At 49.2% G+C, this 16,168-nt stretch overlaps 1 protein-coding gene across 1 annotated transcript in view; it reads right to left on the reverse strand.

Annotated features, from left to right (window-relative positions):
- Positions 1 to 6,519, reverse strand: part of PGF (placental growth factor) — a 196,255-nt gene extending 189,736 nt beyond the window's left edge. Inside the window, exon 1 of the mRNA XM_086937506.1 lies at positions 5,062 to 6,519. Coding sequence (XP_086793632.1) covers positions 5,062 to 5,127 — 66 coding nt within the window. The 5' untranslated portion in view covers positions 5,128 to 6,519. The remainder of the gene's footprint in view (positions 1 to 5,061) is intronic.
- Positions 6,520 to 16,168: the final 9,649 nt, after the last annotated feature.

Raw genomic sequence — 16,168 nt, forward strand, 5'->3', positions numbered from 1 at the left:
AGATCTGGGCCTAAATCCATTGTTTTTTGCACTCCACACCACCCCAGTTCAGACATGGCCATATGCAAATCAGTCTGACCCTGTGCCTCATGGGAACAGTCCAGCCCGAACTGCCAAGCCATGCCTTCCGTGGACCAGAAACAAGCTTCCAAGGACCGGTTTCTGGCATTCCAGCCGTCTTCAGCCCGGCTTGCTTGAATCCAGTGGTGTGGAGAGCATGGGACTCACGTCTGAGCGTACCCATCCCACTCGGGGTGACAAATGCAAAACCCACAGTTGATGGACAGAATGCAGAACAATGTCATACATTCACCCCAGTACAGAGATCTGGGCCTTAATCCATCTTTTTTTTGCACTCCACACCACCCCAGTTCAGACATGGCCATATGCAAATCAGTCTGACCCTGTGCCTCAAGGGAACAGTCCAGCCAGAACTGCCAAGCCATGCCTTCCCTGGACCGGAAACAAGCTTCCGAGGACCGGTTTCTGGCATTCCAGCCGTCTTCAGCCCTGCTTGCTTGAATCCAGTGGTGTGGAGAGCATAGGACTCACATCTGAGCATACCCATCCCACTCGGGGTGACAAATGCAAAAACCACAGTTGATGGACAGAATGCAGAACAATGTCATACATTCACCCCAGTACAGCGATCTGGACCTAAATCCATCGTTTTTTGCTCACCATGCCATTCCAGTTTGAACCCAGCCATATGCAAATCAGTCTTGACCCTGTGCCCCATGGGAACAGTCCAGCCCGAACTGCCGAGCCAGGTCCTCCCTTGACAGGAAACTAGCATCCTAGGACCGGGTTCGGGCTTTCAGCCCTCATCAGCCTGGATAGCTTGATTGCAGTGGCATGGAGAGCACGGGTCTCACGCAAAAACCACAGTTGATGGACAGAATGCAGAACAATGTCATACATTCACCCCAGTACAGCGATCTGGACCTAAATCCATCGTTTTTTGCTCACCATGCCATTCCAGTTTGAACCCAGCCATATGCAAATCAGTCTGACCCTGTGCCTCATGGGACCAGTCCAGCCAAACCTGCCAAGCCATGTCTTCCCTCGACCGGAAACAAGCTTCAGAGGACCGGTTTCTGGCATTCCAGCCCTCATCAGCCAGGATACCTTGATTCCAGTGACATGGAGAGCATGGGACTCACGTCTGAGCATACCCATCCCACTTGGGGTGACAAATGCAAAAACAACAGATGATGGACAGATTGCAAAACAATGTCATACATTCACCCCAGTACAGAGATCTGGGCCTAAATCCATGTTTTTTTGCTCACCATGCCATTCCAGTTTGAATTCAGCCATATGCAAATCAGTCTTGACCCTGTGCCCCAAGGGAACAGTCCAGCGCGAACTGCCGAGCCAGGTCCTCCCTGGACTGGAAATAAGCTTCCTGGGACCGGTTTCGGGCTTTCAGCCCTCATCAGCCAGAATAGCTTGATTCCAGTGGCATGGAGATCACGGGACTCACGTCTGAACATACGTCCCACTCGGGGTGACAAATGCAAAAACAACAGTTGATGGACAGAATGCAGAACAATGTCATACATTCACCCCAGTACAGAGACCTGGGCCTAAATCCATCGTGTTTTTGCTCACCATGCCATTCCAGTTTGAACCCTGCCATATGCAAATCAGTCTTGACCCTGTGCCCCCTGGGAACAGTCCTGCCCGAACTGCCGGGCCAGGTCCTCCCTGGACTGGAAACAAGCATTCTAGGACCAATTTAGGGCTTTCAGCCCTCATCAGCCAGGATTCCTTGATACCAGTGGCATGGAGAGCACGGGACTCATGTCTGAGCATACCCATCCCACTCGGGGTGACAATGCAAAAACAACAGTTGATGGACAGAATGCAGAACACAATTCTAGGCATCATCTTTACAGTCCCTCCTGGTGCGTCGAACATGCTGCCCATCCATATACTCTTAATAACATTACTCGAGTACTTGTCCAACTATAATGTTACCCATGGCATTTGACACCACCTTCCTGTCTTAATATCAGTTATGCACCTTTCTCACCCTGATATTAATTGCATTACTTTGTCACTTGTCAAATCATACTATTACTAATAGCACCCGAGTACGTGTCCCACTCAAGTGGCCATCACATTCTGGACACTTGCCACCCTCTAGTTGAGAGGACCTCTCCTTCTCTGTTTCTAACCATATAACTTAGGTTCCTGCCTCCACAGAGTAGTAACAGATCACCTGGGTACCTGCTGCTGGCTGGAGTTCTTCAAATTTTACCCCCAGGTTTTGTTAACTTATCCCTGATAACTGTTCCTCTCTGGGGTTTGCAGCATAGGTGTTGTGTGTTTTTTTTATTGTAGGCATGGTACCTCCTAGCTCTGTTTGCTGCAGGGCTTGGCCATAAAACTCCCAACCGGGCAACATGTTCTTCACAGATCGGTATATGTTTCAGAATCCATTTATGAAAGGGAAAGAAACAGCAGAGCAGAATAGGTGCCTGTCCAGAGAACTGTGGCAAAGGCACAGCCCCTTCGAACCAGCAAAATAGAGTTACATTGAATTGAGTTGCCCTTGGGTGACTTGTTATGCTGTGGTGTTATACCAAGTTGCAGTATGTTATTTTGTGATTGACTGAGTCATATTATATAACATAATTTACTTTAATACACCTCTTCATACCACAGTGTTTGCCATTTATAAGTTATGCACATAACAGGTGTTATTTTTACACAGTATACGGGTACTCCATTTATGATCTTCAGAAATATGAAAGTCTAAGTTGGCCCTGCTGTGATTTGCTCTTGTCGCCTATAGGTCATATTAGAGCACTTGATGAGCCATGTTGCCAATTATGTTAAACTTTGGTATTAAGCTTTATTATGTTCTGTTATGATGGCTGAAAACCAAGTAACTATGGCTTCCGGAGCACCATGCTGTCCAGTGCAAAGTGCTTTATCAATACAATATATAACCCTCATGTACCACACTAGTACGATGACACTCAACAGTCGGGAAGTCAGTTTTAGCTCATAAAGACCTCACAATAATTTCATTACAGTGCCGGAAACTCTCACACTTGCATTAGATATATCAGTTGTGCAGTGGTTAATTTGGAGAAAAAACATTTGTGACAGGGCTCTCGTCAGGAAGCAGCTTGCACCAGCCCACTTCTTCTGTTAGCGCCGCCTAAAACAGAACCAACCACTAGCTATGAAAGTTGGAAGCGGATGTGGCCTAATGGCCAGAGCTGCCAACTTCGGAGCGGGGGAACCTCGGCTCAACATCCTGTGATTCTGGGCAAATCCCTTAATCTCCCCGTAAATGAATGTGTCCTTAACTGGTGCTCATGAAAAGCACTGGCGTTGATGATTAAGTGCTGGTACTGAGCACCGGAAACCACTGGCTCAAATTAAGCACTGCAGCCTTGTGGGTTTTGTACATCACCCAGTACTGTACCAGCTCATAAACCAGTCCTCACCAATTGAGCAGGCATGGAATAATTGAAGAGATTTACCACATGCTGCTGGTCAACCCGAGGATTCCAATCCACTACTACAAGCTACACAGTGTGACCGATACTTGGCATCTCACAACGAATGTCAGACATAGGATGATATTAACAAAGTCCAACCCAGCAGATCTCTCCACCATGTCTCCCTTCAGCCTATGCCTGCTCAGGACCATGCACTTTAACACCTTAGCCGGCCGTTATTTCACGGCAGTGCAGCGGTTCTGCGGAGTGGGCGGGGCCGTGTCGGACGTTAGCAGCACCAGCGAGGTAGTGCTCGCGGCGGCCAACGGCCGACGGCAGCAGGGAAGGGGTTAAACAAAATATCCCCAGTGCAGTTACCAGCTAAGTGGACTAAGATCGTAGGAAATACCATAAAGTGACCTGCAGAGCTGTTCAAAGCTGTCAGCTTACTGAAAAATCATAAACGGTGCCCTTCTCTCTCACCCCTCTTCATCCATGACACTTCCAAGCACTGCATCTAATAACACGATAACAGCACTTTTGTGGTCATCAAGCACGACATGGAAACATTTCTCCATAGGATCGAAGCAAAGAAAACAGGCTTCTAAGCACACTCTACACAGGGTAGTGCCCTACTCATATAGGCAAGTGCTTCAGAGTTTCACATAGGGGTAGTAAGCACTATATAAATGCTGCAATACAATATAATGATGAATTATATCGAATTGTGTTAGGTTGAGCTTTTTAAGTAGTGTTTTGTTGAGTTGCTAGGTTCCTGTACTTATTGTTGTGTTGAGACAGCAGTGATTGAGTTATTTTAAGGTATGACGTTTTATGTTGATCTAAGTTGTGTATTCTACGGTGTGTTGTACTGAATTGGGTTACGTTGAGTTGTTATGATATATTGAACTAATTTACATTGTGCTGACTAGAGTGCTGAGTTGCATTGCTTTAGCCTGAGTATTTATGTGGAGTAATTTTTTGTTGAGTTGACACATTGAGCGTTGTGATAAATTCTGTTTTTTATTGAGTTAAGATTGAGTTACTTTATATTCAGGCCTGAAAGGGTGGGTCCCTGGCCAGGGCCCACCTTGCCCATGCTTCAAAACGTCTCTGTTAGAATGCTTTCTTATGTTACACTGTGTTTTTATATGTTGCGTTGTTTTGTTATGCCTTGGTGTTGTGAGAGAGTTGCATCATATTGAGTTACATGAGTTGACTTGTGGAGTTGTGCTATGTTAAATTAGATCGCTTTCACTGATTGCGTGTAACATTAACTTTGTGTTTATTTCTCGAGTATTTTTATGTTGTCACTTTGTGTTGTCTCTTTAGGTGTTGTGTTAGAGTGCCTTGACTTTGAGTGTTGTTATGTGATTTTTTTTTAAAGTTTTATGTAGCGCTAGCTTGATCCGTGGGTATCAGAGCGCTTTACATATACACAGGAGATAAAGGTTGCATTACATAGCAGGAGCTAAGGAAGCAAAGAAGATAAGATGTGATGTTATGTTTTGTTTGACATCTGAAGCGTTGTGGTGTAACATTACTTGTATCGCAGAGTGTCTTCTGTCCTAAGGAGCATACGGCCACGGCTGGCTCTTACCTGACACTGCGACAGGTGCAGCAGGACAGGGGCCAACAGCTGCAGCACGCCGTGCACAACCCACATCGCTGGTGTCAGTCACATGGAGCCCGGGGCCCCCAGGCATGTCCGGTCCTCGAGGGCCATAGTCCGAGCTTCCCAGAAGAGCCGCCTGTCCGGTCCGTCCTGCCCCAGGGTGCGCTAGGGATGTAACTCTTGCCTCACATGGTCAGTGTACACCAATGTAGCGCCTCTGATGACAAGCGCACAGCGCTACGGGCTCTGGGGCGTTATGTTATGAGTTTATCTCACTCGGGAAGCTACACAGGCGCTAGAACGGATCAAAATGATGCGGAACGAGCGGGTATTTTTATTTATAGCACGGCCAAGCTCACCCGTGGGATATAAGCAGCACTGCCCCGAAAACCACAGCTGTGTGAGTCCCTATAGAGGCGAATCCACCGCCCTCAGGAGTCCGGAGAGACGACTAACCGCGGAGACGAGCACTGCTGTCTCCGCCTCAATTAACAAGTCAAGAAATTGCAGCGTCTGGTTTCTGCGTTGAGCATTCCACGGGACTGCCGAAGATCAAACGGGGGGATCCCGAAGCCTCCAATGGGGCTTTCTACTTCAAAGCTGTTCTCTCTCACAGCTTAGACCGTCTCTAGGGCGCTCTCCGCCTCAGCTGTTAATGCTCTCCAGGTTCAAGCAGTCCCTGACCCTGTGTATCCGCTGAGTGCCCGTCCAAGACGAGTTATTGCCTCCTCCCTCCCAGCTGCAGGAAGGTCTCCAGTACTCTTATCGGCTCAACCGGTGGAGGCGTCTCTGGAACTCACTCCTGTTCGGAGATGTGTCTGCTCTTCTGGCTGAATGGGTCCCAGGAGCGCTCTCTTGCTCTTTTTCCGCGTCCACGCTGCCCGGATGAGCTCTTCAGCGCCTTTTTGGGTCTGAGACGCCTCTCATCTCTCTCTCCGTTTCCCAGCTGAAACAGTCTCTTGTGCTACCTCTGACGCAGTTATGGTGGTCTGCTCTCTCAGCTGGAGCAGTTTCCCGCGCTCTCCCACGCAGCTGGTTCGGCCCCTGATTGATCGTCACTTGAACTCTGCCTTTCACTTATCTATATGTTTAGTGTTGGAGGAGTCTCCTGTCGCTCTCTCTCTCTGGCCAGTTGCCTCTGCTCTCAGCTGAGGTACTTACTTGGGCTCTCACGTGCCTGGCCAACCTGATATAAGCAGTCTCTCACCTCTTTTTATTTTGCCAGATTAACTGTCTCTTGAGCTATCCCTTAGGCTCAGCTGTCTCCGTTGTCCTACTTGAAGCTGTCCACAACTATACAGTTGCAGCGGTCTCTCGAGCTCTCTCTTCTCTGCTCGCTCTCTGGCCTCGCTGTCTCTGTTCTCTCGGCTGAAGCAGTCTCTTGAGTTCCTTCTCTGCACAGCTGTCTCCCCTTCCCTGCTGAATCAGCCTCTCGAGTACTCTCCTGCGGCGGGAGCTTCCCTTCGGGCAGGCAGGCGGAGCTCGGGGGCCAGGACAGCCCTCCCCGCGCCGCAGCCCTCCAGCGCCCCACCCTCTCCCACACCGCGACCATATCTCCCCCTCATCTCTGAGCCGGATCCCTCGAGAGGGCAGCCGTGGAATAAGGCTGCAGGCAGACCTCTGCAGTGCCAGGGCAGCCCCTCCAAACACATGTATATGTGGCCCCAGGCAGCTGCCCCCACCGTCTGGGGCCCGGGGTGCCTCCATGTGGCTCTTTGGGGTAAGAGTTCTATTTGGGGCCCAGAGCAGCTCTACCCTCCACCCGCGGCAGACAGCGTCAGTGGCTGGGTATAATGCCCAGCGCGGCACTCTCATGGCAGTGAAAGCAGTGAGCCCAGCAGCACTACCAGAGAGCAAACTGAGCCATACATTGAAGACAGTGGTCTGCAGTGAGGACCCAAGCACGGCAAGCAGTGGCCGTCAGTGGGGCAGAGCAGTATTCAGTGAGGTCTAGAGCAGCAGCACTCCCAGACACTGGAAGCGCTGGTTTTCAGTGAGTCCAGGGCAGTCTCCAGCGATGCCTAGAGAAGCATCACCAGTCACTGAAAGCAGTGGTCTCCAGTGAGCCTCAGAGATGCGTCACCAGTCACAGAAAGCAGTGGTCTCCATTGAGGCCTAGAGAAACATCACCAGTCACTGAAAGCAGTAGTCTTCAGTGAGCCTCAGGGATGCGTCACCAGTCACTGAAAGCAGTGGTCTTCGGTGAGCCTCAGAAAAGCATCACCAGTCACTGAAAGCAGTGGTCTTCGGTGGGACCTAGAGAAGCATCACCAGTCACTGAAAGCAGTGGTCTTCGGTGGGCCCTAGAGATGCGTCACCAGTCACTGAAAGCAGTGGTCTTCGGTGAGCCTCAGAGAAGCATCACCAGTCACTGAAAGCAGTGGTCTTCAGTGAGCCTGAGGGATGTGTCACCAGTCACTGAAAGCAGTGGTTTTCAGGAAGCCCTAGAGATGCGTCACCAGTCACTGAAAGCAGTGGTCTTCGGTGGGCCTTAGAAAAGCATCACCAGTCACTGAAAGCAGTGGTCTTCAGTGAGCCTGAGGGATGTGTCACCAGTCACTGAAAGCAGTGGTTTTCAGGGAGCCCTAGAGATGCGTCACCAGTCACTGAAAGCAGTGGTCTTCGGTGGGCCCTAGAGATGCGTCACCAGCCACTGAAAGCAGTGGTCTTCAGAGAGCCTCAGAGATGCATCACCAGTCACAGAAAGCAGTGGTCTCCAATGTGACCCAGAAAAGCATCACCAGTCACTGAAAGCAGTGGTCTCCAGTGAGCCTTAGAGAAGCATCACCAGTCACTGAAGGCAGTGATCTTTGGTGAGCCTTAGAGATGCGTCACCAGTCACAGAAAGCAGTGGTCTCCAATGTGACCCAGAGAAGCATCACCAGTCACTGAAAGCAGTGGTCTCCAGTGAGCCTTAGAGAAGCATCACCAGTCACTGAAGGCAGTGATCTTCGGTGGGCCCTAGAGATGCGTCACCAGTCACTGAAAGCAGTGGTCTCAAGTGAGGCCTAGAGAAGCATCACCAGTCACTGAAGGCAGTGGTCTTCAGGAGCCTCAGAGATGCATCACAGGTCACTGAAAGCAGTGGTCTCCAGTGAGCCTCAGAGATGCGTCACCAATCACAGAAAGCAGTGGTCTCCATTGAGGCCTAGAGAAACATCACCAGTCACTGAAAGCAGTAGTCTTCAGTGAGCCTCAGGGATGCGTCACCAGTCACTGAAAGCAGTGGTCTTCGGTGAGCCTCAGGAAAGCATCACCAGTCACTGAACGCATCGGTCTCCAGTGAGGCCTAGAGAAGCATCACCAGTCACTGAAAGCAGTGGTCTTCGGTGAGCCTCAGAGAAGCATCACCAGTCACTGAATGCAGTGGTCTTCAGGAGCCTCAGAGATGCGTCACTGGTCACTGAAAGCAGTGGTCTCCAGTGAGCCTCAGAGAAGCATCACCAGTCACTGAAAGGAGTGGTCTTCGGTGAGCCTTAGAGATGCGTCACCAGTCACTGAACGCATCGGTCTCCAGTGAGGCCTAGAGAAGCATCACCAGTCACTGTAAGCAGTGGTCTTCAGTGAGCCTCAGAGATGCGTCACCAGTCACCAAAAGCAGTGGTCTCCAGTGAGGTGTAGAGAAGCATCACCAGTCACTGAAAGCAGTGATCTTCAGTGAGCCTCAGAGATGCGTCACCAGTCACTGAAAGCAGCGGTCTCCAGTGAGGCCTAGAGAAGCGTCACCAGTCACTGAAAGCAGTTGTGTTCAATGATCCTCAGAGATGCGTCACCAGTCACTGAACGCAGTGGTCTCCAGTGAGGCCTAAAGAAGCATCCCCTGTCACTGAAAGCAGTGGTCTTCAGTGAGCCTCAGGGATGCGTCACCAGTCACTGAAAGCAGTGGTCTTCGGTGAGCCTCAGAAAAGCATCACCAGTCACTGAATGCACCGGTCTCCAGTGAGGCCTAGAGAAGCATCACCAGTCACTGAAAGCAGTGGTCTTCGGTGAGCCTCAGAGAAGCATCACCAGTCACTGAAAGCAGTGGTCTTCAGGAGCCTCAGAGATGCGTCACTGGTCACTGAAAGCAGTGGTCTCCAGTGAGCCTCAGAGAAGCATCACCAGTCACTGAAAGGAGTGGTCTTCGGTGAGCCTTAGAGATGCGTCACCAGTCACTGAACGCATCGGTCTCCAGTGAGGCCTAGAGAAGCATCACCTGTCACTGTAAGCAGTGGTCTTCAGTGAGCCTCAGAGATGCGTCACCAGTCACCAAAAGCAGTGGTCTCCAGTGAGGTGTAGAGAAGCATCACCAGTCACTGAAAGCAGTGATCTTCAGTGAGCCTCAGAGATGCGTCACCAGTCACTGAAAGCAGCGGTCTCCAGTGAGGCCTAGAGAAGCGTCACCAGTCACTGAAAGCAGTTGTGTTCAATGATCCTCAGAGATGCGTCACCAGTCACTGAACGCAGTGGTCTCCAGTGAGGCCTAGAGAAGCATCACCAGTCACTGTAAGCAGTGGTCTTCAGTGAGCCTCAGAGATGCGTCACCAGTCACCAAAAGCAGTGGTCTCCAGTGAGGCCTAGAGAAGCATCACCAGTCACTGAAAGCAGTGGTCTTCGGTGAGCCTCAGAGAAGCATCACCAGTCACTGAAAGCAGTGGTCTTCGGTGGGCCCTAGAGATGCGTCACCAGCCACTGAAAGCAGTGGTCCTCAGAGAGCCTCAGAGATGCATCACCAGTCACAGAAAGCAGTGGTCTCCAATGTGACGCAGAGAAGCATCACCAGTCACTGAAAGCAGTGGTCTCCAGTGAGCCCTAGAGATGCGTCACTAGTCACTGAAAGCAGTGGTCTTCGGTGGGCCTTAGAAAAGCATCACCAGTCACTGAAAGCAGTGGTCTTCAGTGAGCCTGAGGGATGCGTCACCAGTCACTGAAAGCAGCGGTCTCCAGTGAGGCCTAGAGAAGCGTCACCAGTCACTGAAAGCAGTTGTGTTCAATGATCCTCAGAGATGCGTCACCAGTCACTGAACGCAGTGGTCTCCAGTGAGGCCTAAAGAAGCATCCCCTGTCACTGAAAGCAGTGATCTTCAGTGAGCCTCAGGGATGCGTCACCAGTCACTGAAAGCAGTGGTCTTCGGTGAGCCTCAGAGAAGCATCACCAGTCACTGAAAGCAGTGGTCTTCAGTGAGCCTCAGAGATGCATCACCAGTCACTGAAAGCAGTGGTCTTCAGTGAGCCGCAGAGAAGCATCACCAGTCACTGAAAGCAGTGGTCTTCAGTGAACCTCAGAGATGCGTCACCAGTCACCGAAATCAGTGGTCTCCAGTGAGGTGTAGAGAAGCATCACCAATCACTGAAAGCAGTGATCTTCAGTGAGCCTCAGAGATGCGTCACCAGTCACTGAAAGCAGCGGTCTCCAGTGAGGCCTAGAGAAGCGTCACCAGTCACTGAAAGCAGGTGTGTTCAATGAGCCCCAGAGATGCGTCACCAGTCACTGAACGCAGTGGTCTTCATTGAGGCCTAAAGAATAAAGAAGCATCACCTGTCACTGAAAGCAGTAGCAATCAGCAGTGAAACCCAGAGCTGCATCCTCCAGGCATCCAAAGCGGTGCTCTGCTCTTCATTGAGGTCCATGTCAGCACCTTGGTATAACACAGAGCTAAAACTTTAAAAATACAAGTGTAGGCGCTCAGAACGTGAATGTAGGGTGGACTATAGTACTGAGGGTAAAAACAACTATAATAAGACACTAACTGAGTACAAAGCGGCCATCTGTAGAGCCAAAAAGGAATTCTATACTTGTAAGATAGAGGAGGCAAAAGGACTCTACAAGAGAGCTCTTTAAGACTGTTTCCACACCATCCAAGCACCGTCAAGAAAATTTGTTCTCCCCTGACCAAAATGTATGTGTTCAAATGGCCTTGTTCTTCCAGTCGAAAGTCCAAACTATTTACAGGGAACTGGAAGGGTCTGACTCTATTCCCCCAAACCCACTTCTGCAGGATATGGGGTTAGCAACCACAAATCTCCTGCCCAGTTGTTCTCTGTTGACACCGGGCTCTGTGAATGAGATCTTATTGACCAATAAGTCTGGCTCACCAGGTGATCCATGTTCACCAAACATTATTCACAGGGTCTTGAATCTAATTAGCTCGCTACTTTCCCCCCTTCTAAACACTACCATAAGGCTTGGGGATTTCCCCTTAGCATGGAAGAAAGCATGCATTAGAACCATTCTAAAGAAGCCCTCCTTGGACCCATGGGACGTTTCTAGTTATTGACCTATCTCCTGCCTTCCGTTAGCAGCCAAGGTTTTGGAGAAAGCAATAAATCACAAATCACAACATGGCTTCCTCTCGGGCCTTTCAATTGAGTTGGCACTAGTCATGGCCACAGAGGAACTTCACGTGCAAATTGATAGTGGTGGCAGGGCTGTCCTGATCGTACTTGACCTATCTGCTGCGTTCGATACGGTGAATCACTCAGTTCTTACGCAACGGCTGAAGGCAAGTGGGATTCGGGACAGCTCGTTGGCTCTTATCACCTCATTCCTGACAGGCAGAGGACTCAAGGTCTGCTGGGATAACCTCAAGTCGGACATATTTCATCTCCCTTGCTGAGTCCCACAGGGGTCGATGCTCTCACCCACACTATTCAAAATATATGTGACCCCACTGGCCAAACTAGTCACAGACTACGGCTTCTCGCTTGTGCCATATGCCGACGACACTCAAATTATAGTCTCCATATATATTTATTTATTTATGTATTTATATCATTTGTAGAGCGCATGAATCTCCCCAAATGGGGTATCTCCGCGCTGAGGACGTATAGAGGTAGGACATGCAGTATTTAAACAAGCATTTACAATGCAATGGTCTCGGCATCATTAAAAGTAGAGCTATTGGCATTGCTCATGACATTTCTTTTTTTTTCCTTAAATCATAAATAACAGCACTCTGCACTCAACAGCACACACCACTCTGCACCTGCACTCACTGCTCTGCACACTCACTCTGCACTCACTACTCTGCATTCTGCACTCACTACTCTGGACTCACTACTCTGCATTCTGCACTCACTACTCTGCACTCACTACTCTGCACTCACTACTCTGCACTCACTACTCTGCACTCTGCACTCACTACTCTGCACTCTGCACTCACTACTCTGCACTCACTACTCTGCACTCTGCACTCAAACTCTGCACTCAATAGTCTGCACAGTCTCTACTCTGCACTCACTACTCTGCACACTCACTACTCTGCACACTCACTACTCTGCACTCACTACTCTGCACTCACTACTCTGCACTCACTACTCTGCACTCACTACTCTGCACTCTGCACTCACTACTCTGCACTCACTACTCTGCACTCACTACTCTGCACTCTGCACTCAAACTCTGCACTCAATAGTCTGCACACTCTCTACTCTGCACTCACTACTCTGCAAACTCACTACTCTGCACTCACTACTCTGCACTCACTACTCTGCACTCACTACTCTGCACTCACTACTTTGCAGTCTGCACACTCACTACTCTGCACTCACTACTCTGCACTCACTACTCTGCACTCACTACTTTGCAGTCTGCACACTCACTACTCTGCACTCACTACTCTGCACTCACTACTCTGCACACTCACTACTCTGCACACTCACTACTCTGCACACTCACTACTCTGCACACTCACTACTCTGCACTCACTACTCTGCACACTCACTACTCTGCACACTCACTACTCTGCACACTCACCATGCACACTCACTACTCTGCACTCACTACTCTGCACTCACTACTCTGCACTCACTACTTTGCAGTCTGCACACTCACTACTCTGCACTCACTACTCTGCACTCACTACTCTGCACTCACTACTTTGCACTCACTACTCTGCACTCACTACTTTGCAGTCTGCACACTCACTACTCTGCACTCACTACTCTGCACTCACTACTCTGCACTCACTACTCTGCAGTCTGCACACTCACTACTCTGCACTCACTACTCTGCACTCACTACTCTGCACTCACTACTCTGCACTCACTACTTTACAATGCAATGGTCTCGGCTTTGTTAAGTTAGAGCTATTGGCATTGCAAATGGCATTTTTTTTTTGTGTCCACATTTATTTAGCCAATAAATGTACCTTTATTTGTCAACGCCTAACAGTTTTTAGCACTATATGAAGTCGTATACAATACAACACGCTCATCAAAGAAACATGAGCATTATAGAACAGCTTAAGTAGAGTCACATCTGAACCTATTTAAACTTCATTAGGAAACTTTCTCCTTTAACTTTCCGATCGGTCAGCCTGTATAGTGAATCACCGGATAGCCATGATTTACCACATTTAGAAGCATTCAAAAGAAGAACCATTTTCGGTATTTAAAAATAAATGCAGAGAGTGAAAGAGATGCTGTACTGTCTCTATCTGTACAACAAATAAGTAAAAATGATAGCGCTGAAAAACTGGGGCTGTCTCTATGCATTGTTACATTGAATACAAAGCTGCAGTGCTGCTCCCGGTGCACTGCAGAGAAGCACACTGACTGGCACGCAGTCATCTAACCTGTGCGTAATTTCAGCCGGAGTGCTTATTTTCCCCATTTGATACGAACATACGCAGGGGCGGATCTGAAAGGCGGACAAACTGCCACAACATGAGAATGCTGCAACCTGCAATAGTTAGATGAAGGGTACGCGAGTGGTAGGTAATGGATTCAAGACAGATTAAGTGGGCTAAAACAGAGGCATAACAAAGGCAGAATATCGGCGGGTAATGGTTCAGAGGTGTTGGCATTCGGCGCGCTGACGTTTAATTGAGTTGGCTACGAACAGCTGAGAAGAGCTTTGGGCACCTCACAAATTAAGCACAACTTCAAACTGCCTTGAGTCGGGTGTGAAGCACAGCTGGCGTGATCTTTCATAGGTGTCACGCCTTCAGTCAGTGCTGGCGCTTTACCCAACAGCAGCTTGCATTCTGGGACTTGGAGTTTCTATGTTATTGTTGCAAGTAGAGGCCCAGAAATATCAGCATGCAAAGTGCTGTTGTGTTAAAGACCATGAGTGCCTGAAGTTAAAAGCTCGGGGCGAGGTAAAGAGAAGCTCTCCAAGGACGACGAGGGATCATGGGGGTCAAGTACACAAATGTTTTGGTGGACTCGAGGGAAGACGCAGACTAGGTGGACAGAGCCACCGGCTGCCGGGACAGTGCAGGTATTAAAGGGCCGATTCCAACATAAAAGGTCCACAGAGAGATGACGTGAAGCCGCACGCTAGAAGGGACAAGCAGGCGAGGCAGGAGATCCCGAACTCAGTGAGCGCAGGTAGGACGGGAAGTCAGGCAAAGGGGGGGGGCTCGGTTCCCTCGTTGTGTGTGTATGCATGTGTGCGACGGCGGGGGAGAGGGGGGGGTGCACTAGTGTGTGTGCGCGCGCGCGTGTGTGTATGTCTGCGGAGGGGGGTGGGTGTCTCTGTATGTATGTGCGTGGGCGCTTGTGTGTGTGTGTGTATGTGCATGTGATAGAGCGCGCAGGTCACCCGGGTCACAAGTTTACCAATTTTCCCCGCGCACTGGGCCCTGACGCGAGAAACCAAGACTGAGTTTTGCGTGAACCGGGTGATTTCTTACACGCCACTATGAGTAATTCGGGGTTTGACTCTTACACCACTTACTATTCATGTACCTGACTTACCACAGGCACATTACTCCCGACGGATCAGGAGCTAGCAGTGGACAGGTGACAGGTTTCCTAGGAAAGAATATACTTTATAAACCAAAATACATTGTCCACACTGTAATCTGTAAAATAACCACAGGCACCTGATGAGTTTGAAAGTTTATCTAAAGATTTCAAAGTGAATATGCCAAGATAATCAAAATACAAAATAACACATCAAGCATTAAGATCACAACCAAAATATAGCTATGGATTAGGGCAAGGACCATTTGAGTATATGTGAACACTATGGGATATGAGCATTTAGGGAACACGCTATTCAACACAAGCTTAAACTAAAACGAGGGACCTAGAATGTATATTTAGACTAAGCTACTCATGCTATTCTTACTAAGTTCACTGCAACCACGCTAAGGGAAAGGGGAAAAACGGGAACACACTAATAAAATATGACAATTTTGATATTCTCCTACAGGTGGGGAGAGAAGTGGAACAATTCTAATAAACAATTGCATATAATTTGCATTTCAAGGTGATAGGGCAATATCACAGGCAAGAGTGCTTTATTAAGGAAAAGGAGAGTAAGTGAGAGAAAGACGCAAACCCACAAAGTAATATTTACCTAATTAGGAATGAGGACTAACCCTGGCCACGGGTCAGTTTGGAAGGACGGGGACAAGGACCCTCAGAAAAGGAATGCCAGAATGCGAGCAGGTACCGCTCACGGGCAGTCAGGACAGGATACCCCTCAGGTTTGGGTCAGGACTGGGCTCACCAAGGTACGACCAACACCCACAGCTTCGGATGCAACGCCTGCGTTACCCCTCTCTGCAAGTAATCCGCCAGTAACCCCGATTGGGTTTTCGAATTTCCCAGCAAAGTGCTTCGCCAGCACTTAAGACTATTTTCCACCCCTAGGAGTTTGTGGAAAGTATGGACAGAGTGCTCCGCAGCACTCTAGATTGAGCACCTATAGAGTTCGTAGGGTCAGTGACAGGTCTGCTACTCGGACAAGTCGGACAATTTTCCTAAGCTACACTAGGGCAATTATACTGTTTGGGGACCCTTAGACCACCCACCAATGTTGCAAGTGACAGTCTCGTACATTATGATTGGTCAGGAGAGGTGATTCGGTCATTGTCACCTCCTAGAATTCAACGTTCCCATCATAAATATTGAAATTTTGCTTATCCGCCCCTTGGGTTCACGTTCCCATCCATAGGAATACAGTAGAAAATGCGAGTGTACAGGGTATAGCAACAATGTCTCTGAGGTTCAAGGTGGAATTTCATCGTCTTGTGCTGGGTTCTCAGGCGCATCGGGCTTCAGGAGCCAGCTGGCTTGTTTCAGCTTCTGCGCAGTAGAGTTTCTCCCAGGTCACATGGCAATACTCAGAGGAGCCTCAACATGGCGTAGGTCATGTATG

Source organism: Lissotriton vulgaris, chromosome 9 (assembly GCF_964263255.1).
Source record: "Lissotriton vulgaris chromosome 9, aLisVul1.2, whole genome shotgun sequence".
Taxonomy (NCBI): Eukaryota; Metazoa; Chordata; class Amphibia; order Caudata; family Salamandridae; genus Lissotriton; species Lissotriton vulgaris.